A 21697-nucleotide genomic window follows, 5' to 3' on the forward strand; every position below is an offset into this window, starting at 1 on the left:
TGCACAGATGTCGTGGAGAGCTTATAGCTCAACAAAATGTTTCGGAATAATCCTCTCACTCAGTTTAGGGTGATGGAGGAACAGCCACGCGCACGTTGCGCTGCCTTCCAGAACATTCACTGTGCCTGCATTGGCTGTGGGCCTCCCTCCCTTTAGCACGGTAAAGTGATGAACGATGACGAAACGCCCAAACGAAAACAGAGTGGCGGCGCAGGAAAGGACAGCCGCCACACGCGTAGCCCCGTGTGCTCCGCACGCATCGGCCCGGGTTCGAAAGTCAGTCTTCCTCTTCAGGAAGTGTTTGCCGTTCACGTTACGACATTGTCGACTCTCTTCTGCTGTTTCCCGCTCGTGTAGCTGCTTCTGACGTTGACGTTATATCCAGAGAAAGTTGAGTAATTTCTGTTGTAGCCATTGATTACAGGAGGGCGGTAAGGAGTGGCTTCAGCAAATGTAGCTACGCTAATGTAGCTAAGCTACGTACCTAGTTGTAGTAATTGCACACTTGCATATGTGCATGTATGCAGCAAATTAACTATATTAGCAATTTTGCCAACTGGTTCACTGTGAACAATATAGCCAACTGTTAACATGCGTCGCAGCCGTTAGTGACACTGTGTCAGTTTTATTCCCAACACGTTCTTCTCGTGTCATTTTAGAGGTAATAAAAGTGCTGAAATGGCTACAGCTCATCATGGCGTTTGCGCTGAAACGGTTTTTTTTTTAATTTTTTTTTTGAACACTCCTTCACTCATCTGCCCATTTACTCTCAGGTGGACAACTGCTGCCTTTGGACCCGAATCCCATGCCCAGCTGTAGAACCCTTGAGTGGGGTGCTTACCCTGAATTGCTGTGGTAAAAATTACCCAGCGGTATGAAGCAACATGAACTAAATGGGTAGATAACTGCAAATAAATAACTTAACATGGCAAGTTGCTTTGGAGAAAAGTGTCAGAAAAATGAGTAGTGTAAGGTGTAGGTGGACACGCTTAGTGCAGCAGGTGGTGCTGTTGTGTCACAGGGCCCAACTGGTGCTGGAGAACATGGCTCTGATCCTTGCTCAGTCTCTGTGGAGTTTACATGTTCCCTCCGTGTTCGCGTGACGTGCAGAGAACTTCCCCACAGGGACTAAGAAGCGCTCTTACGTTATTGCTGTTCCGTAGTGGTACGACGCCGGTGCCGTTAAGGTGCTGGTAACGTTCTTCTCGCTCGGTGTTCTCAATGCCTGCGCACACACAGCGTTTAGCCAAGTAGGGAGCAGAGGCTTATCGCAACCGGTTTGTGAGTCTGAATATTCTAAACAGCTGTGCGTTTTGCAGATGATGCGAGAGCAGTGAACTAAAGGGGTTTGTCGGGACAAATGATATAATAAAACGGAAAATGTACTCGGAAAAACACATAAGTCACAACACGCAAGAATCTGAATCATGCGAGCAACAGAATGAAATCCTTTTTACTCAAAAAGCCAACAGTAATACATTTTGCAACCAATAGTATTTAGCGTTATTAGTGTTATTAGAGCATGAGAAGGTGACTGTAAATGGAGACGTTTCTGTGGCTGTTTACTCACACTGTTTAAGTGCTCTGTCTGCGTATGGAGACGACTTTTTGCTCGGAGCGCTTTGTTTTGGCTGACAGTAATAAAAGAGTGGTGTACCTGGGAACAGACTCCACCGTTCATGCTCTGCAGGGACGCCAGGGAATCCCGTACGTGAAGAGCGGACAGGGGAAACGTTTCTACATTTGTGTTTACGTTTGAAAATACATCAGTCAGCAGCAACATAATACTCATAATCCTGACTTGAAATGTTTGATGTTGTGCTTTTATTAATGTCTGTTTCTTGATTCACCAAAAAGGTCTTTCCGAGAGGCGCCACATCCTGCCGCGTGGAGACCTGGCGCACAGTCGCCAGCTGTATTTCTGCACTTCTCACTTGATCGTTGTGCTTTGTGGCTAATGTCTGCTTCTTGTTTTTCATAGTAATTCCATCAAGCTTGTGAACTTGTGTTCCATCTTCATAAGCACATGGCTCACCGCAGCTGGGTTCATACATTTGGTAAGTTCGAAGGACCACCCAAAAAGCTGAAAAGAAGAGTAATATTATTTCTGCCTTGCCTTGTCAGTGGGCTGTGACAGATGGGCTGACTGGGCAGTTGTGTGTGGTGCCGTGGTTCTGGCTGCACAGTGTGGACCTGCAGGTTGTGCTTTTGAACCCCACAGCCGATGTTGCTGAACCTCCAGAGTAACACCGCACAAAGACATCATAATATCAGCCCAGTGTATCACTGATATCACCTGTCACTTGTAAACCGGTCACATCTTTACGGGTGTGCAAAAGGCTGATATTTTGCGTCGTTACTTTCGAGGATGCTTTAAGTTGAGGCAGCATGTAAAGTAAACGTAAAGGGCGTGGAATGGTAATGTGAAGTTTGCTGTTCTGAGTTGCACTCGGCATAAATAGTTAACCTGAAATACACTGCTGTGTAAGGTGGCTAAAACCGCAAGTTGATTTGGATAAAGGCACCAACTGGTCAACATTATGATGACCATAACTGAAATACTGTAACTTTATCATTTTCACTTTGTATTTATACCAATGTAAAGCCACTAGATGGCAGCATAACCACTGTGTTCAAATGGCCTATTGACATTGTGCAGGTGCAATTTGTTTTATATATCACAAAAAAAAAATTGCAAAGTTGCTCATTCTAGTTTGTGAAAGTAAATAATGTCTTTATGAGAGGGTTTGAACTCGGTAGTCTGTGAAAGTGGTAAAAAAGGAAAGTCTTGTAATGTTATGATGTCTTTTGGACTGTTTCTTGTTTACATGTGCAGCAATTTGAAATTTTGCTACAGGTGGAAAACTCAGGGGATCCTTGGGAAAACTTCCAGAATTCCCAGGCACTTTCCTACTGGGAATGTGTCTACTTGCTCATGGTCACCATGTCCACTGTGGGATACGGAGATGTTTATGCAAAAACCACGCTGGGACGCCTTTTCATGGTCTTCTTCATCCTCGGTGGTTTGGTAAAAACAAATCTTACTATCCATTCACCCCAGCCGGCTCGCTGCTCACCACCTCTTCCAGTCTTCAGACAGTGTAACGCTAATATTAAAGAGGCTGGACAGATCTCGTGGGAGACCCCTCAAATGAGCTGAAGGTCCATGTGCTTCAGTCACTTTGAAAGAACCAAGTTATGCTGTGTGATATATATATATTTATAGAATGCGTAATTCATTGTTCTATGTCTGTTGTTAACAATCAGCAGTGTACATGTTTTTGCAAAGAATTACAGAAGTAATAAGTAATAAAAAGTAATATATATATATATCTATAAGTATAGACATAAAGAAAAAGCAAGCAGTGCATGTCTGTGCACTGCTGCAGTGTGTGCTGTATGAAGCTGTGGGTTCTATTAAAGCTGAAGTCTGTGCACCGCAGTCTGAGGATGCAGACAGACAGACAGACAGCTGTTTTTCAAAGTCAAAGTGCGGTTTCAGGAGACCCCACCCTCCTGTGTCCCTTCCCAAATTCCAACAAACACTGTGACAGGGGGATGACACACAGGCCAGCCTGAGAGCCCCCAGAAGGTGATTATTGTCTCCAGGCCTCTTCTACCATCTGGGGCTCCAGCTTTGTGACAACACTGCAGACCAAAGCAAAGCACATGATGTGTCACACATGTTAGATGGCACCCATGCTTACCAAGCAGTCACGTGTCATGGTATTTCCAGAGCAAATGCCTGTTGACTGAATTAAAAATAGAGACTTTTGAGCATTTACACAGTTGTTTTAATGTCCACGGTCACTTGGATTAGCGGTTTAAGGTGTAAGACATCAGCCCTTAAATCAGAGCTGTGTCAAAAGAGACGACATGATGGAGGAGCGGGGGGGGTCGCCTTCACCAAAAGGGTTTTGTGTTCCAGTGGTAACTCACCTGGAACTACTGTTGCTGCTACTGCTACTACGACAATGTCAGACAGAATCAAACGCACCGAACAGTTGGGTACGACGACCGGCTCCGTTTGCTCTGATTCTCGTGGCTCTCGGCGAAACTGAAATCTGTGCTTCATCAGGCTGCCCTTTCCATATCAACCTGGCACTAGTGTTTGTTGGAGAAAACATGGCATATTTTTATTTTTCTCCCTTCTTTACTTTATATTTTCCCCATCACAGAGTGACGAGAAGTCAGCTGTGTAATTTTTTCTCTATTGACTTAAAACCTTTTAGGCCTTTTTCATAAAACTGGGGCTTTTTTCTGGATGTATTTTTTTTTCTTACCCACTTTAATATTAATTGAATACATTTATGAATATTGTATGTATAATTTTTAATTTTAAGAATTCCACATTTATGAAACCGCTTGGATGCCTTTTATTCCTCAGTTTTTTTATATTTGCACGTTAAACATTTTTTTTTTAAAAAAAAAAAGAAAAAGCCCCCCCCAAGTGCAACCTGATCCTTCAGTTTTTTTAATCCCCCCACCCTTCCAAACCTTACAGATATACCTTTTGAAAATAGCACCCCTTCCCTGCTTTTACCTATCTTTTTTAGTCTTTTCTTCTGTCTCCTATCTTCTCCTTAGGCCATGTTTGCCAGCTACGTCCCTGAAATCATAGAGTTAATAGGAAACCGCAAGAAATATGGTGGTTCCTATAGTGCGGTTAATGGGAGAAAGTAAGTATTCCGCGAGGCTCTGCTGCCTCTGCTGCAGTAGAACACTCTCTGCATGCCATTTTCTTTTTCTGTTTCATGCATGTAGGCCATGTTTGCTCGCTACGTGCCAGAAATTGCTGCTCTCATCCTTAATCGGAAGAAATACGGAGGGAGTTATAACTCAACTCGAGGCAGAAAGTAAGTCAAAATGAGTCAAGGTGTGGTTGTGTGACCCAAGTCCCTTCTAAAGGGGTGTTCGATTCTGACCCACGGAAACATTTTGTCCTTGACCTGTGATTGTCAGCCTTTGGGGGAAAGATCAAAAATGTCACACTGTGACTGGAGACCTTGGCCACTCAAACGGCGCATGTCACGCTCTTGCTGTGTTTGTAGATGACGCTTCATCACACCCTCATCCGCCTTGCTTTGCATTTCCACTCATACAACACCAGAGCTTACATCGCTTTGCTGTCTTTTGCTTTTATTTCCTTTTTATAACTTTGAGTTGACTACATGCTCATGCAGTATCCATCTGAGTTAATGATACTTTTCTTCACATGCAAGTACGCTTTGTCTTTTTTTTAGCGATTGTATGTCATCAAGACTAAACACAAATACTGTTAAAATACTATTAAATGTTCACATTTACCTTGCTGTAATGGGCAATGGATGTGTAGTAGGTTTGTACTTAGTCATCGCAGTGATTGCTTTTATATTTCCACTACTACCAATTTTTTTCTCTTACTGCAATAATAATAATAATACATGTCAGATTGGGCATTAAAATGAAATTTGACATCACGTGAGTATATAGTGTATATCATTTAATTTTGCCTTTAGGATAGTTTATTTAACTTCATGCATTTTTTTTCCTGAAATCTTCTGTGTGATTTTCTACGTGTTCTTTGTGTCTTGAGTGGCTTTTGCATGCATTTGCCATTTCCCATTTCCCTGAGAAAAGCCAGTGCTGCGTGTGCCGCCACCGAGCCATTTCCCATCGGCGTTTCACACATATTTGGCCCTGATCTTCAGTCAGCCCCACACCCTGAGTCCCTGGATGCCTCGGCTCTCTCAGCACAGCCCTCGATTGCTCTCGGCTCGCTTGCCCACTCGCCTTTGTTCTCGCTCCGTTACTGTCGTCGCTGCAGTCTCTCTTGTCATGTCTTTCTCTCTCCTTAATGTCTGTGTCACTCTTCAGAACTTCCACTCTCTTCCTGCCTCAAACTCGACATCAGCACACCGATTGTCTTATTTATGTTGAAGTCCGACAGCTGGTGCAACGTCACTCTCCAGACAGCCTGAAAGAGGCTTTTCGCTCACGTATAGCTATCGTCGCTTTCTCGAGGGGTTGGGGGAGACACTGCGGAAAGCCATTAGAACCTTTTTAAAGGCTGTTTTCATGTCAGTGTAGGAAGATTGATGAAATGTTACGTTTGGCCCATGTTCTGCATTTGGATATGGAGTGTGATGTTGAGGGAATGGCCTGTCTGAACCTCCTTTTCCCCCTCCTTTTTTTACATGCATACGCTTGCAATTAAACTTTCCGGGAAGCACACACATATATATTTAGGCAGAGATGAAATGATTTATTAGCTCTAAATGCTTAGTCCAAACTTGAGTTGACAATGTTGAGAAAATGAAATAAGCACTGCGTTATCTATCCACGTGTTGTAAACTTGAAAAATATGTTTTTACCTCGTTTTTCTAAAATACAGCATCTGCCAACCTGTGCAATTAACATTTAATAGGTTACGCGCCATGAGATTCGACACTTAACGTGACCAAATATGTGTCGTGTAAAAAAAAGAAAAGGAAATACTGCCCGTGAGTTTTCTTTGAATGCATTTCTTATTTTTTTAATCATTTTTTTTAACGAAGTATACTTGTGTGAGCATTGCCTGTAATGACATTTGAAAAATCGTACACAGGTGTAATTCGAAATCAGCACGATAGGCTCACTGGCACAGTGCAACTATATTTTGGACTCAAAATTGACTTGTTTCAAAATTGTTCATTAATTCGTACTTAATTCTTTCACATGTACCGCAAAATAAAATTGGACATAGCGTGCATGTACTGCTCGTGTGTTAAATAGTAATATCCAATGTTATGTTCAGATGTACATGAAATCACAACAGGTGTTTAATTCCATATCTTCTGCCCAGAAAGGTTTCTGATTCCTTTAAAGCGCAGTGTGACAGGTGGATGTTGGCCTCCACGACTGTGTGTTTTGACCAGTGACGCCGTCTTTGGTGATTCTAACCTACTTTGAGCAGCAGATGTCACAGGAACCTTCCACAAGGAGAGCGGGTTCAGTCTCCAGAATTAACCCTCCAAAACAGCTTCTCGGTCATGCATTTAAGAATTTAATACACATTACACAAAATATGACTTCGTACGATTTGACAGAATTGGCCTGACTTCTGTTTCAGAAATGAAATAAATAGACGTCGGTACCTCTGATCCAGGAAGCCTGCTGCTGTGCTGCTGTTCACGTCTGTGAAATGTCTGCAGAAATTTAACTTGTGATATTTTGGACAGACCTCTTTGGCAACTGTACAAATCTTAATCATAAGTATCAACAGCATCATTTGTCTTTTTATAATCAAAGAATGAAATCAATACATGATTTAGGGCAAAACAACATTTCTTTTGTACAATGAGAAAAAGTTTTGAGCCTAAAAAAATTATTTTGTCTCGTTTCAGTATTGATTTTTTTTAGGTGTCTGAAGGATTTCCAGCACACTTGATATGGCAAGTATAGAAACAGTTTCAGAAAACTTATATTATGAATCGTGAGGATACAGTGTAATCAGTTGCTGCTTTTTTTCTTTCTTTTTCTTTACAAAAACAATTAAATAAAAAAGAGTAGAGGGGGGCAGCTAACTGCAAACCCCACCCATTTCAATTTGTTAGCAGCTTTTTGGCTGTAATAGGAATATTGTAATAATGGTGAGTAGTATAAATAACTATTTTACCATGTAATCACTATGGTACTGCTGTTCATTCTCTAAATTTACCATTTATAATACAGGAACTCTAAGAAAGACATATACACAACTTTTTTGGCCATATACAGTAATCTCTGTTATTCATGCTACAATCACATTTCAGTGATATCTGTTGGTTTCTAAAGTTATTGTTGCAATTGAAGAGAAAGGCTTAATTTTAGAAAGTGATATTTCATTCGCTTTTAGCTAAAAAGTTAATAGTTTGTCGAGTGTAGCTGTCTGTTTAAATAGTTTAGTTGCGTTGCCTTGCAAAAGGGTGCAGTGTGTCCCACTCCTGCGATGGGAATTTGGACAAAATCCTGAACAAAAACCGAATTTTTTAACCCCAGTTGACTATGTCATTAACACATGCGTTCTTTGGTAGTGAACAGACTGGAACCCGTGTCTGGATTGGATGTTTTTAGTAGAAACTTGAAAACTTCCTGCTTTGCGGTGCACCTTGTGTTGCACATTGCAGAAACGTTCTTTGTTTAACTAAAAATAATGGATGAATGGCTACTGGGTCTGTGACAGATATTAGTTCAAGGAGACACTTCTGTTGGTGAGTGATGAACAGAAAACTACATGGCTGTAGGTGACCCTTCAAAACACTGAGTCGCTGCTGTAGCTTCATGGCTGTTCTTGTGATTCCGGGTGGGGGGCACCATAAGGATTAGAGAAGTGGGAAGAGCAGAGCTGCTGTGCTGATGTTTGAGCTCCTCTTTGTCTGTCTTATTGCTTTTCATTTTCCCCATCAGCCATTCATTGCTTCTTCCATTATGCATGAAATGTCACACTCCTTGTGTCTCTCTTTATTTCTTTTAATTTTGTGGGGGGTTGATACTTCTTACTTATTTGTGTCAGTGCTTGCTTTATGATGTGGCGTTATAATGCTTCATTGAAATACTTTCCATATTTTCTCTGTTTTGGATGTTCAGCTGTTTCGGGGCGTTTAACTTCACACTCTTTTTGCTGTTCACTTTCAAATCTCGGCTAACTGCTACACCTCACTGCACGTGTGAGTAGTGCTCCCTGATACACGCTCCTGGAAGCGGAGGGCTGTTTTTCACACGGTACTTCACATGATGTTAGCCAGATGGCTCAGAAGCGACCGAAACAGCGACCGTGATGTCATGACACTCGAAGCCCCTAGGAGGCGCTAATGCTGCCTCGCTCACCTGCTCTGCTCCCATTCACACCAGCGGTGTTTGTATTCTGTCACTGCAGAACCTGGAACACGACTTGAATCAAGAAGCTATAGCATTTATCCTGTCCGCACAATTACTACATTTGGCAGCAAAAATTAATCTATTCCATGTAAATGTCACAAGAATTTTGAATATGTTGAACGTGTGTCATAGACTCAGCAGAATGGGAGAGTGCGCAGTACCCTGGCTCCTCCATTTAGCAATGCTTGAGTTACGTGTTTTTTTAAGACGCTTTCTCCAGTTTGTTTGTTTGTTTATTTTTTATTCCGTTTCCATCCGTGAGCAATAAGATGCTACATGACTATGTGGTGAAGTGGTCAACAGTCAGGATGAAATATGAAGTTTGTGGAAATGTAGATTTTAATTCTCAGTCACTTTTAACAAGGTTTAAGGTTAATGTAGATTGACGTTAATAAAAATAATGAAGACGCTACACTGTATCCTGTCCTGGCATTTCCCTGCACTGTGTTTCTGCAATAGGCATCTGTCCACCGCGACCCTGCGTTGGCCACGTCGTTATTGATTACTGACTGATGGATGGAAGCTTTAAGAGCTTGTTTTTGTATTTATAGCTTTCTCAGCAGATTTGACAGAACCGGACCCCTTAATAAATGGAGGATCATCATGTGTTACGTAGTTTTTACTGACTCACTGATGCTGTAAAGTGACTTTGGAGTTAGGAACAAGTCGACATATGGACAGACTTCGGGTCCCATTTGCGTTCCTAAATTGAGGAGTCAGCGTATGTGTGTGTGTCTCTCTCTCTGTCTATGCATATACAGCAAAAATGAAAGCATGAAAGAACTAGTTGTTTCTCTGAAATTAAATCAACCGCAGCAAAATGTAGGTTTCTTTGTTTATACTCGGCGGCACATTGTAAATATGTGCCCTGGTTTGTGGGGAGGAGACAGAATTGGTAGTGCAGCCCTGCGCTGCTGGTAAGTCATCCATACATGGAGATGAGATGTCTGAGGCCTGCGCCGGCATTCGTCGTGCGCAAGGCGCTCGTTGCATAATGCGGTTATAGAGCAGAAATCCCCCGTCACACTCGCTCGTAATTGTTTCCTTTCTAAAGACGTTGTCTAAAATCGGAATAATGCACGCCGATGAAATCTATTGTCTGCTGCCGCGTATTTGTGCCAGTGTTCAGCATGTCATCCGTTACACCAGCGTAAATTGCACCCGTAGGAGAGCTAAAGAGTCTAATACCCCTGGCCATTAAAAATAGCTGCATGTCTCTGGACAGACCTGCAGCATCATTAAGTTCAGCAGCACTCAAGAGCTGGCCGTGTTTACCTTCGCCGTAGAAGAGCAGCTACATCGAGTGTTTGGCTCCTTTCCTAATGATCACTTCTTGTGCCAAAATGAAAAGAGGCCCCACTGTGTTATGACGTGCGCACCTGAAAAATAACAAACGTGCCGGTTCTGTCACAGTCTGTTTGGCTGTAAGAAGCCAGTGTGCCGTTTTTCTCGCGTTTGGGTCGCCGAGCGGGTGCTTCGAAAATAGCGGCCTGATTGCCACCCCCGCACTCAGCTGTCAATATGAGCGACGGCAGTTTATCATCAATCTAATATGGAGATGTTAAACACTGTAAACTCCAGACAGCTGAGTGTCACTCCTCATTTTTATCCTCCCTCGCTCCTTTGAGTGTGAAGGAGAAGTTCTCGTCCGACACGTTCACTTTTTCCTTTTATTTTTATAGCACGAAACATAAACTGTCTCAGGTAGCCAGGGATTAAGTATCACACCAATACTGAATATTTCACACATTTTTTTATTTATTCATTATGGAATAGTATTCATCTGACACCTTTTTCCAGGGAGACTGACAATGATATGACACACTGCGCAAAACTCCCTGCGGTCACTGAGCCATGTGTACAGTACAGCAGAGCAGTGTAACACACGCAAAGACCCACTATGACCTATTTAGGGTGTTTGCTTCACCTGAAACACGCGTCTTTGGAGTGCGGGAGGAAAGCCACGCTAACACCGAGACCATGCCGGATTGGTACCGGAGTCACCCTCTGCGCCCTCATACATTAACGATTCTCTTTAAATAAGAGGGTTGGCCCAAGAGCGTGAGTGTTGTGTCCAACTCATTCGTGTGGCTTGTGTGCGCTACACACTAGAAGTACTAACCTTAGTAAGGGACACACGGTAAACACTGCGCGTACACACACTTCCACCTATATTTCTGGGACAAGGGCGTTTCGTATAGCAACTGCTGTTGTATTAATAGATTGAGTGTAATCTTAAAATCTCTCAAATTTCATCAATCATGTGAACACATGAGCCTGGAAAGTGCGCGCAGGCCTGTTCCTGTTGGCTGCTTCAACCGGTTTTTGAGAGGCGTTTGACGGGCGCGCGTGCAGCAGTCTGGGCGTTCCCCAATGGCCCTTCGCGTCCTGCTCTAAGCCCGACATGCTCGTCTCCGTTTCCGAGCCTAACGGAGGTTTCCAAAATCACGGAACGACAGTATCTCACAAGAGCGTGGACCCGGTCGCAGTCCGAAAGCATCCACACTAGGCACCGTGCGCCGCTTGACTGGGCCGAGAACACGGCGGCGCTTCCAGAATAACACACACTCGCGCACACACGCGCACACACACGCTCTGAAACACTTCTCACATACTGGGCTTGGGTGTGCTTGGGGCTGTGGGTTCGTGTACTTTCTTAAAGTTCTGAAGAGCAACAACGGTAATGAAGTATTGAAAAAACCAGTTAACATTGTTCCCATGTCTTGACTAAAAAAATTTTTTTTATTCCTCCTTCTAGGTCAAAACGGACAGCTGCAAACCTGTTTCTGCTTATGAATATTCTTGTTTTATTTTGTAGGCATATTGTGGTCTGTGGTCATATAACACTTGAAAGTGTTTCCAACTTCCTGAAAGACTTCCTTCACAAGGACAGGGATGATGTCAATGTAGAAATTGTTTTTCTCCATAAGTAAGTACAAAAATTAAAAAGGGTATCGTTGAAGGTGATTAGGTGAATATGGAGATAAAGGCAGACGGAGTAGTAAAAACTGTTCCTATTACTTATTTTATATTACTTCCATTTCACAATTGTTATGCATGTGACAGTGGTAACAAGACTAAAAGCTATATAATGGAAAATGAATAAATTTACTGCTCAGAGTGTGTTCTAACACATTTTATCCTTCCCATTGGCAGTATTTCCCCTAATCTTGAGCTGGAAGCCTTATTTAAGCGCCACTTTACTCAGGTGGAGTTTTACCAAGGATCAGTTCTGAATCCACATGACTTGGCCAGAGTGAAGGTAAACAAGTGTCAAATGCACACTTCAGAGTGAGAACCATACACGCTTATCCTTTTCTCAAAAATCAGTTCGAATCACTGTAAGGCTTGTGGCCAAACTGAAGGTGAAAACTGTACAGGTGTTGGTAAAAGTACACAGATCAGAACTTACTGCAGAACCTACTCATGTGAACCTACTCATTTGCTTCCCTTTCAGTTATTTGCGCGATGCGTAAAGTGAGGGCAGTTGTGGCCGAGGACAGCGCTGCATATGGAAATGGAAACTGTAAAGGGGCTTCTTTCCCGTGGTGCTCATGCTGTCTCTCCCTGCCTTTTACCGCACCCAGATAGAGTCAGCTGATGCTTGCTTGATCTTGGCTAACAAATACTGCGCGGACCCTGATGCCGAGGATGCCTCCAACATCATGAGGTGAGGCAGCAACCTCACCCGTGTCAAACAGCAAGGTGTCCCCTGCTTGCCCTTCTGTACAAATTCCACACGCAGCAAAGGGCTTAAAGACATAGAATAATAACCTGGCGGCTGCCGGTTCATGTGAAGAACGAGGCCCGTCTTAGTACCCTTGAGCACGGTACATAACCACAATTGCTCCATTAAAATGTGCATTGGTAAAAGTTGCAAGTAAATATGGGTAAAAGTCAGCTAAGCAACAAAGTAATAAATGACGAAGTGTATGAGTAACATGGTCTGTGAGCGTTTAATGGAAGATCCCTTTAAAGATATAAAAAAGAGGAAGAGGAAAAACAGTATAAATGTGAGAATAATGATTTTGAAAAGCATTCCATTGTTATGCTGTCAGTGGATAATGAATGTATCGTGCCCCCGGGCTCAGGGTTACGGCTGATGTTTTGGAAAGCTGACTCATGTCATCTCCCTCAGGTGTGAAAATGAAGTGTGCATGATGTGTACCAGAACAAAACAACGGGGCCTGCAAAATGTTTGCAAGCACAGATGTTTGACCTGGAAGTCAATGAGAAAAATGCATGTGGAAACGCACAGACACACACACACGCATTCAAACCTTTGCTTATTGTAGAGGACAGAATTAATTAAAAAAGAAATTAAAGAAAAATTACGAGTCACAACGGAACTCATACATTTTCTGAACCGCTCGTCCCATACGAGGTTGCGGGGAACCGGAGCCTACCCGGTAACGCAGGGCGTAAGGCCGGAGGGGGAGGGGACACACCCAGGACGGGACGCCAGTCCGCCGCAAGGCACCCCAAGCGGGACTCGAACCCCAGACCCACCGGAGAGGAGGACCCGGTCCAACCCACTGCGCCACCGCGCCCCCTAAATAAAAATTAATAAATGACATTACCCTACAGACACGTGTACGTTTAACTGAAATGTTTAGCAGTGCTAGTTGTCGGAAGTTGATAAAGATGTGAAATTGCATTTGGAAGCGACTTCAGGATTTCTGAAAAACAAACTGACGAGACTGTAGTTTTTTTTACATGGCTCTGGGTGTATAAACAGCAGAGAACACCAAAGGGGTGCTGAACTTCATACTCCTTCTTTCTAGTGGTGTTTGTAAGCCTATTTATTTCTGAATTTACAGAGTGATTTCCATCAAGAATTATCATCCGAAGATACGAATTATCACACAGATGTTGCAGTATCACAACAAGGTATCAAAGCCACTCTCCAGAACAAGAGCCTCCAAGTCTGCAAACTCAATTTCAATAATTTCTAATGTTTTTAGATTGTTCTCAAATTGTTTTTGTCGTCAAAAGCAACAAAGCCTTATGATGCAGTTCCTCGGCCAGTAACAAGAGTTTACATTTCTTTCTTTTCCACGACTTCAGGCCCATCTGTTAAACATTCCCAGCTGGAACTGGAAAGAGGGAGATGATGCGATTTGCCTTGCTGAGCTCAAGTTGGGTTTCATTGCCCAAAGCTGCCTGGCCCAGGGTCTCTCCACCATGCTTGCAAACCTCTTTTCCATGAGATCATACGTCAAGGTACTGTCACTGGCAACGCCGCTCTCAGGTCCTTACTTGTTTGCTGGTTCTGCCGAAAAGCACGGGACTGTGGGGCCGTACGTTGGGAGCGCCGTAACTCTTCCCTTTGTTTGATTCAGTCGCCTGCTTCGATGCTCGTCCACTCCAAGTGCCATTTGACGCAGTACTCTCCTGTAAATCATGATCTGGGCCTGTATTATCATCTACACCACATGCATGTTTGTGGGCAACAATTTAGTCATTATTATGAAGCTAATTATGTGCTTTTTCTGCAACACAAAAATAGACCAAAATTTGTGGCCTCACTCTTGAGATTTACAGCCCCTCAGAGCTCCAAAATAGCAGCACAATTTAAACCATGTGTTCCTTTTATTGTCAAAATGTGACACCAACACCAAATAATATATTTAGTGCATTGCATGTATGGCTCGGTCATGTCAGAGGACAGAAAACACCCATCTTTGTTTAGTAAGTATCGCATGAGAGACGAGAGGGAAAATGATATGTTCTGGACATTAAAGTTGGAGTTGCTGTTCATGTTCTCTGCATGGAGGAAATCACTTTATTGTCTCCATCGCAGTTCGCTTAATACCTTCCGAGACCACATTGTATTATTTTCTGCTGACTACATCGTGAGAAGTCGGGAAACGTGGAATTAAAACTCGCTTCTTCTACATGTATATGTTGTGATGGCCGAAGGGTGGTGCGGGAAACAGTAAAGCGGACGTGTTTGAGCGTGTACTGCACTATTGACTTGTTGTTGCTGAGGGAAAAGGGAAAAATGTGCTCATAGCTACCTTTTCCAGCTCGGAACGTTGCTATCGGCCTAAAGAGTCAATAGAAGCAGTACTTTAAATAGTCACTGTGTAATAAGAAGGTATTACTGTTTGCCCCGTATTTGTGTTTGATTCTGAATGGTGTTTATGCGGTAGCTTGTTTTTCCGGTGCACTACAATTTCAGACATTTTCCTTTGATTTTTGTGTATTATACAGTAACAGACCGTACAGTAGGGGTGAATACGGGCAGCAGGTATTGTAGTCCTTAGGACCATCGGCTTGCGCCCTCAGTAATACCCTTGATGAAGGTCCTTAATAAATAGGTCACTGACTGTAGGTAACTTAGTGTGCAACCTGTGATCGTACGTCACCGTGGACAAAGGCGTCAAATACTGTAAATAAATATCTATGTAATTATGAAACCACATATAAAATGGAGTGGGGAATAGGAATTCACAAATAAATATGTAAAAAATGAAGGGAACATAAAACATAAAGTGCTTGTCGTTTTTTTAATGTATGTTAATGTATAGTATATATACAATCACTTTGGAGAAAAGTGTCTGCTAAATAAGTAAATAAATAAATGTGAACATACATACATGACACACATTAATGTAGGTTAACGATAACGCACACATAAATATAAGGTTGCGGGTTCGATCCCCACCTCTGGCTGCAGTACCCCTAAGCAAGGTACTTATCCTAAACTGCTCCAGAAACATTACCCAGCTGTATAAATGGGTAAATAATTGTAAGATTGTAATAATTGTTACCTTTACATTGTAAGTCACTTTGGAGAGAAGCATCAGCTAAATGAATACATGTATAGGAGGATTTTGATGACAAAAATAAGAAGGGGCTCCAAACAACGTGTAACAGACAATGTCCACAGCTCACTCTGGCAGAGCGTCGTGATTTGTTCCGACTGCAAGTACAATGTGTAATTTAAAACAAACAGAAAACTAAAACGATACATCTGAGGCAAGCTAGTCTGGGTTTTATAGTGCATGTGGAATCTTTTCCATTCCTTTTGGCATAAAATGAAACGTTTTTTTTCTCCTATGAAGCCAGAAGAAATTACAGCGTGCAGCTATCATAAAAACAAGCTGCAATGAGGCACTTTAAAGTGTTTCAGTGAATGATTTTTTGAGTAATTAAAATATACATATCATTATCCCGTCCTCCCTTGACTGTTTTTGGGCTGAGCGTCAGGTCTTTTTGGAATATGTACCAAGATAGAGCCGTACCATTAACATTCCTTCATCGGTGACAATATTCACAAGATAAATGACTCTTATTTCAGACAGTGCAACACGAATATACGTATGAACACGTCTTTTGAGGCCTCAGTTTATTTAGAAAATAAACTCTGTGAAATGGGATATGCACACCGTGAACGTTCAAAAAAGTACGTCATGTTATGAAAGAAAGGCGTGTATATATACACACATATATATATATATATATACACACACACACACACGCACACACGTAGTGGCAGCTTCTCGCTGGTGATGGGACAAGCGACGGGGAAGTGGACCAGAACAGCATCCAGGAGGTGTAACGAACAGCAGTCGACGTGGAGAGTGACCGACGGGAAATGAGCGCATCACACAAGTGTCATAGTGCAGCTACTATTAAAATGGACACTTCTATCATGTGTGGCTCCTTTTAGTATGCCGTGCTCTGTGAACAAAACACATTTTTCTATAAGTACTAAATGCACACATGAATTTGAATGAAGTTTGCATAGATATGGGAGATGAAATTAGTTTTGATTGTCTGTTTCGAGAGAAGCTTTCACTGAATAATAACATCAGCAGTGTTTCATACTGTCTCAAGTAATTAAAAATATATGGAATATACATTTGTGATGGGATAATAAGACTTGGTGTAGGTGCATGCGGTGGCCCCGTCTCCGCAGAGGAACGGAAAGGAATAACTGTTGGGGGGGGGGGGGGGGGGGTGTGTGATATTAGGAGAATCTGACTGGAAGTGAGAATTCAGATGCACGCTTGACAGGCAGTTACACATTTGTATGGCGTAATTTAGGAAGCTGCGACGAATAAATGCCACTTCCTTAGCAGTAAATGACAAGGCACTTCTATTACTGTGCTCTCAAGATGCTCGAGAGAGGGGGAAAATGCTTGCTAGCTTGTGTGCAATTGCTTTTATTCCAGACGAAACGGGCGGCCTTCTTTACGAGTTCAAGTATCTCTGTAATGGGGTGCTTGTGATCGGCGTATTTAAGCGGAGCTGTCAGGGTGTGGATGAGCCCTGCTGCTGTTATGGAAGTTAATGGGGTTGCCTCTTATCAAGGCATTTCATTCCCAGCTCTGGAGATGTCAGAATTTGGCGATATGAACTGGCGTCGCCCCGAGTGCAATTAAACCATATTGCCATATCCAAGCAACCCGTGCTTTCTCCTCACAGGAGGTAATAAGCACTCTGTACTCGAGACAAGAGACATGTTGTTGCCTTTTGTGCTGAGCCACTCTTGGTTTAATGCAGGAAATCTGAATTCTTGAGCTCTCTTAACCCACACTTTCTTGCTCTTGCCCTGGCGGCAGAACCTTAGCACAGCACATTACGCTACATTGCTTTTACATTTACTCACTTATCTGGCACTTTTCTCCAAAGCAGCTTACAATGTTAAGGTATCTACAATTATTCACCCATTTGTACAGCTGGGTCATTTTACTGGAGCAATTTAGGGTAAGTACCTTGGTCAAGGGTACTACAGCAGCATTTAGGATTCAAACCTGTGGCCTCCGAGTAAAGAGGCAGCAGCTCTAACTACTAGGCCACCTGACAATGTAAATCGCTTGTAGATTGAAGAGGATACCTGGCAGAAGTACTACCTGGAGGGAGTAGCCAATGAAATGTACACAGAATACCTGTCCAGTGCCTTTGTGGGCCTGTCCTTCCCTACGGTTTGTGAGTAAGTGCTGGATTTCATTTGGTTTCCTTTCCTGCTGTTCTTCATAGTGCATATTAGCATTTTCTCAGAATGAAAAACTGCTAGCATTTAGAAGAAAGAGCTTTACTGTAATAGCTGTGCTGTTGGATTCATTTTGAATGTGTTCAAAATGTGTTACTCCTAGACTGTGTTATGTGAAGCTCAAGCTGTTGTTGATAGCCATCGAGTACAAGTCTGATCAGAGGGAAAGCAGGTAAGGTTTGTCTTTCCAACGATTCACATCCAAATCTTGACACAATTCCTGTTTAGCAATTATTTTCACCAAAATTCACACTTTTTTCCTTTCAAATGGCAATAATTTTTCTTTTTAGATAGTGACCTGATAATAATCACATTAAAACATAAATAATCTTGTTCATTGGTTGGCCATGGAAGGATTGTAGCAGCAATACTGGGTGCATTAAAATGAAATTATTTAAAAATATATATGCATCTGTATTTAATACATCAGTTTCCAAAATAAAACGTATATATTTAGTTAAATAATTCTGTTCTGATACATTTTGGTAGTAATCTGACAGTTTTATAATTTCTTTGGTAAAATGTTATAAAAGTAGCTGACTACATTCCCACTATGTAACATTTACAATTTCTGTGCAATTTCTTAGTGAGCCTCTCACTTATAAGTTTAATCAGCGTGTCCATCTGTTGCCTTGAGAACCTTTTGCGTGGCATTTGTTTCCTAAAAAGTGATGCTGTGCACATTATTTTCCTTGTACTGAGCTGGGCTCACTAAATCAAAAAAGGTGCTGCCAAGGAAATGAAATAAATCCAGATGAAATTAATGTCCCCCAAAGTATTTGACAATGCAGTGTGCTGACGAATACCTGTTTCCCTCATGTAGTGATTTCTAATAATGCCATTTACTGTGAAATGTACGAGTGTTTGCAATGCAGAGACACTTAGTGTGTCCTCTTACGTGTAGGTGTATGATTGATGCGTTGATGTTTCTTGTTGTTTGCAGAAGCCGCAAGCGGTATGCCCTCTCCATAACATTTCCTACAAAGCTCAGGCCCACCTCCACTACTCTAGATCCTTCGACTCCATCCTATAATCCAGGATTTTGCCCCTTGCCCTCTCTTATATTTCTCATTGTGTTATAAATGGTGCTTGTTGTGCCTAATGCACTAACTTCTTTGCAGGCAGAAAGACAGTAGTTTGTGACTTTCCTTGTCTTGAGCACGACCGCGCTGACATCACCTCTCCATTTGAACTGTCCGATCTGGTCTTCCCCGTAATTGGCCTCGTGTTTGTTTGTTTTCTCACACGGTTTCCTCAAAGCACAGCCTTCATCAGTTGTTGATGTTTGCGTTGCGCGTTTTTTGTCCCCAAGGAATGATTTAATGTGGGTTTTTTTGTGTTTTGTTTCAAAAGTGTAATTCACCTACATCCAGATCACGTTTCCGAGTCCAAGAAAATGACCTACTGAAATGTAAAAGTGGAACAGGCTCACCAGCAGAAGCAAAATGTGGAAGCACATTCGCTGGTTGTAGTGATATCGAAGGGATTTTTTGGTGTCCATACACTCTACAACTAAGCTCAATTTATGCAGATATTCCCCGTAATAATAAGTTTTTGTTGCCTTTACTGCGTAACTTTATTCACTGGATGTTACTTCACCATATCATGTGCCATTTATGTGTTGGAGGATTTTGACAGAGGCATGGGAGCAAAAAGGGTGTGATTTGTCCAGCAAAGCAACGTCCCGCATCTCATGACAGAACTTAGCGTAAATCATTTTCACTACTGCAGCTCATTCCAAAACTCATCCGGTGTGTGTGCGCGTGCGTATCTCAGGCCGCAGCCGAGTGCTTGTGCCTTGCCAAATCACCGTCCTCACAGCCATGTCACTTCCTGTCAGTTTGGTGTGTTACGATCCAACTGCCGAGAAGTTACTGCAGCTGTTCGCACCCGCGTGCTCTGCAGCGAATGCCCCGATCGTGTGGCCCAGTTGTCCAAAAACAGTTAACAGCATGCGTCAGTTTGCCCTGTTTGTGTGCGACTCCCTCCTTGTTTCCCACAATATGAGGTTTTGCAGTGGTGCTGCAAAATGCAAATATGAGTCCATCTTTTATTCAAAGCGGGAAAAAAAAAGTGGTTCAGTCGGCTAGCACTACATCAGACGGACCATATTGATTATTTATTCATTTATTTCCTTACTTTCTGGGAAGCAAGGAAAATCTCACATTTGGGGAACATCGTCGATGTTTGTGATGTTTTTTTAGAGCATGTTTAATATACAACTTGGTGTAGTAGTACATCTTAATATTTATTTTTTCATAAGAATGCTTAATGGTGTGTGTTTCTCTAAATTGCTCTTGCACAGCCCAGAAGAAAGCTGCACAGTATATTAGATATATGCAATATAGACTTTATGTTTTATACATATAAAGTTGTATATCAATTTATTTGACATTTTTCTTACAATCGACCTACGATGCCGGGTTATGTACGAAGCTCCTGAAGTTATTTACCCATTTATGCTGCTGAAAAGCATTGGCTTTCTAGGAAAAGTTTGCTCGTGACTTGTTCTTGGCTTACGTGCTGCACTTGTCTAGTGCCTTGTCACCGTTCAGTCTCCCTTCGCACAGTATGGTAGAATCGATCCTGAGCGACCGGCCTCTGAACTGGTAAATGATGCAAAGCATTCACCTGGGTTCCATCACCCCAATTGCCATGTGAGTTTCTCGACTGCCCAAGGAATGCGGCATTGATAACTTCTTTTCCTGGGCAACCGCTAATGAGTAATTGTTGAGTGTCTGAACTCTAATTAATGGGGAAAGACACAGTGTTTCGGAACGGGTCCTTTAGCTGGTTAATGTTTTTCCACCATTTGGCTAACAGTGTTTACAATGCAGAGGAGTGACCATTCAGTCAATCTGTACCTTACTAATGTTCATATGGAGGGTTACGAAACAACATTGGAAACGATGCGTAGGACTTCACGAGAAGTTGCGTAAGATCAGCTTCGTTAAGGCACTCATAAAGAAGTAAATCTGCTACTTAAACAACCTTAAGTGGGCAAGTGCTGAGAAAACCAGCATAAGCAATACTAGACAGCACACAGTGCATTAAATGGCATCAGAAGTGTGTATTTGCATATTTGGGCTTGTTCGTTCCTTTGTGTTGTATCAAATACAGACAGTCCCCGACTTACACAAGGGTTCCATTCCACACACCCTTACATCAGTCAGATTTGCACATTCGATGCTGTGCACTATTGCTGTCTCCCCAGAGCAAGTAACAGCATTCTCAATTGACCTTTCTTTTGGAATGCGAGATGCATGTTCTCAAACCAAGCCAAAAATGAGTTTAGTTCCCGGAAGTAATTTTTCCATCTTGCTAATGGCACCGTCATTTCTTTTTGTTATTGGTGTACATTTCATGGATACTTTTCCTTTCCCATGTACGAGCGCGAATCCTTCACTATAGGATAACCAGAGGACACGGACGACCAGAGTTTCCGTGATTTTACTGATATAGTGTGACCACCTTCGTATTTCCTTATCATTTTCGGTTTTAAATCCAAATCGATCTGTTTTCGTTTACGAGCCGATTCACTTTTCTCTTCACTTGCACCTTTACGACGGGCTGTGGTTTTAATAGCAAAAATAGAGAATAATGACTGTATGCTTAAGACGTGTTAACACAAAAAGAAACGCGTAACTGTGGAGATGCAGACTACGCAATGTCACTCCAATGTTTTACGTTAGCGTTTCGCGTAAACTTTGGGAAACTCAATTATTTTTTTATTTCTTCAAACTTTTTATGTAACTCGGATTTTATGCAGGGTGGGACTGTCTGTATTTGGATGCATTGTTTTATTAAACCTTGATG

At 42.3% G+C, this 21697-nt stretch overlaps 1 protein-coding gene across 19 annotated transcripts in view; it reads left to right on the top strand.

The window, feature by feature from the left end:
- Positions 1-21697, top strand: part of LOC108939557 (calcium-activated potassium channel subunit alpha-1) — a 147198-nt gene that overhangs the window by 85253 nt on the left and 40248 nt on the right. For 16 of the 19 annotated variants that reach the window (XM_018760954.2, XM_018760955.2, XM_018760959.2 and 13 more), the window contains exons 7-16: positions 1982-2057; positions 2858-3028; positions 4588-4679; positions 11696-11806; positions 12034-12139; positions 12465-12547; positions 13698-13767; positions 13945-14100; positions 17712-17821; positions 17985-18053. In XM_018760954.2, coding sequence (XP_018616470.1) covers positions 1982-2057; positions 2858-3028; positions 4588-4679; positions 11696-11806; positions 12034-12139; positions 12465-12547; positions 13698-13767; positions 13945-14100; positions 17712-17821; positions 17985-18053 — 1044 coding nt within the window. Of the gene's footprint in view, positions 1-1981; positions 2058-2857; positions 3029-4587; positions 4680-4764; positions 4857-11695; positions 11807-12033; positions 12140-12464; positions 12548-13697; positions 13768-13944; positions 14101-17711; positions 17822-17984; positions 18054-21697 lie in introns of all 19 variants that reach the window. The other 3 variants (XM_018760964.2, XM_018760966.2, XM_018760974.1) reach the window with 1 other exon arrangement.

Source organism: Scleropages formosus, chromosome 24 (assembly GCF_900964775.1).
Source record: "Scleropages formosus chromosome 24, fSclFor1.1, whole genome shotgun sequence".
NCBI lineage: Eukaryota > Metazoa > Chordata > Actinopteri > Osteoglossiformes > Osteoglossidae > Scleropages > Scleropages formosus.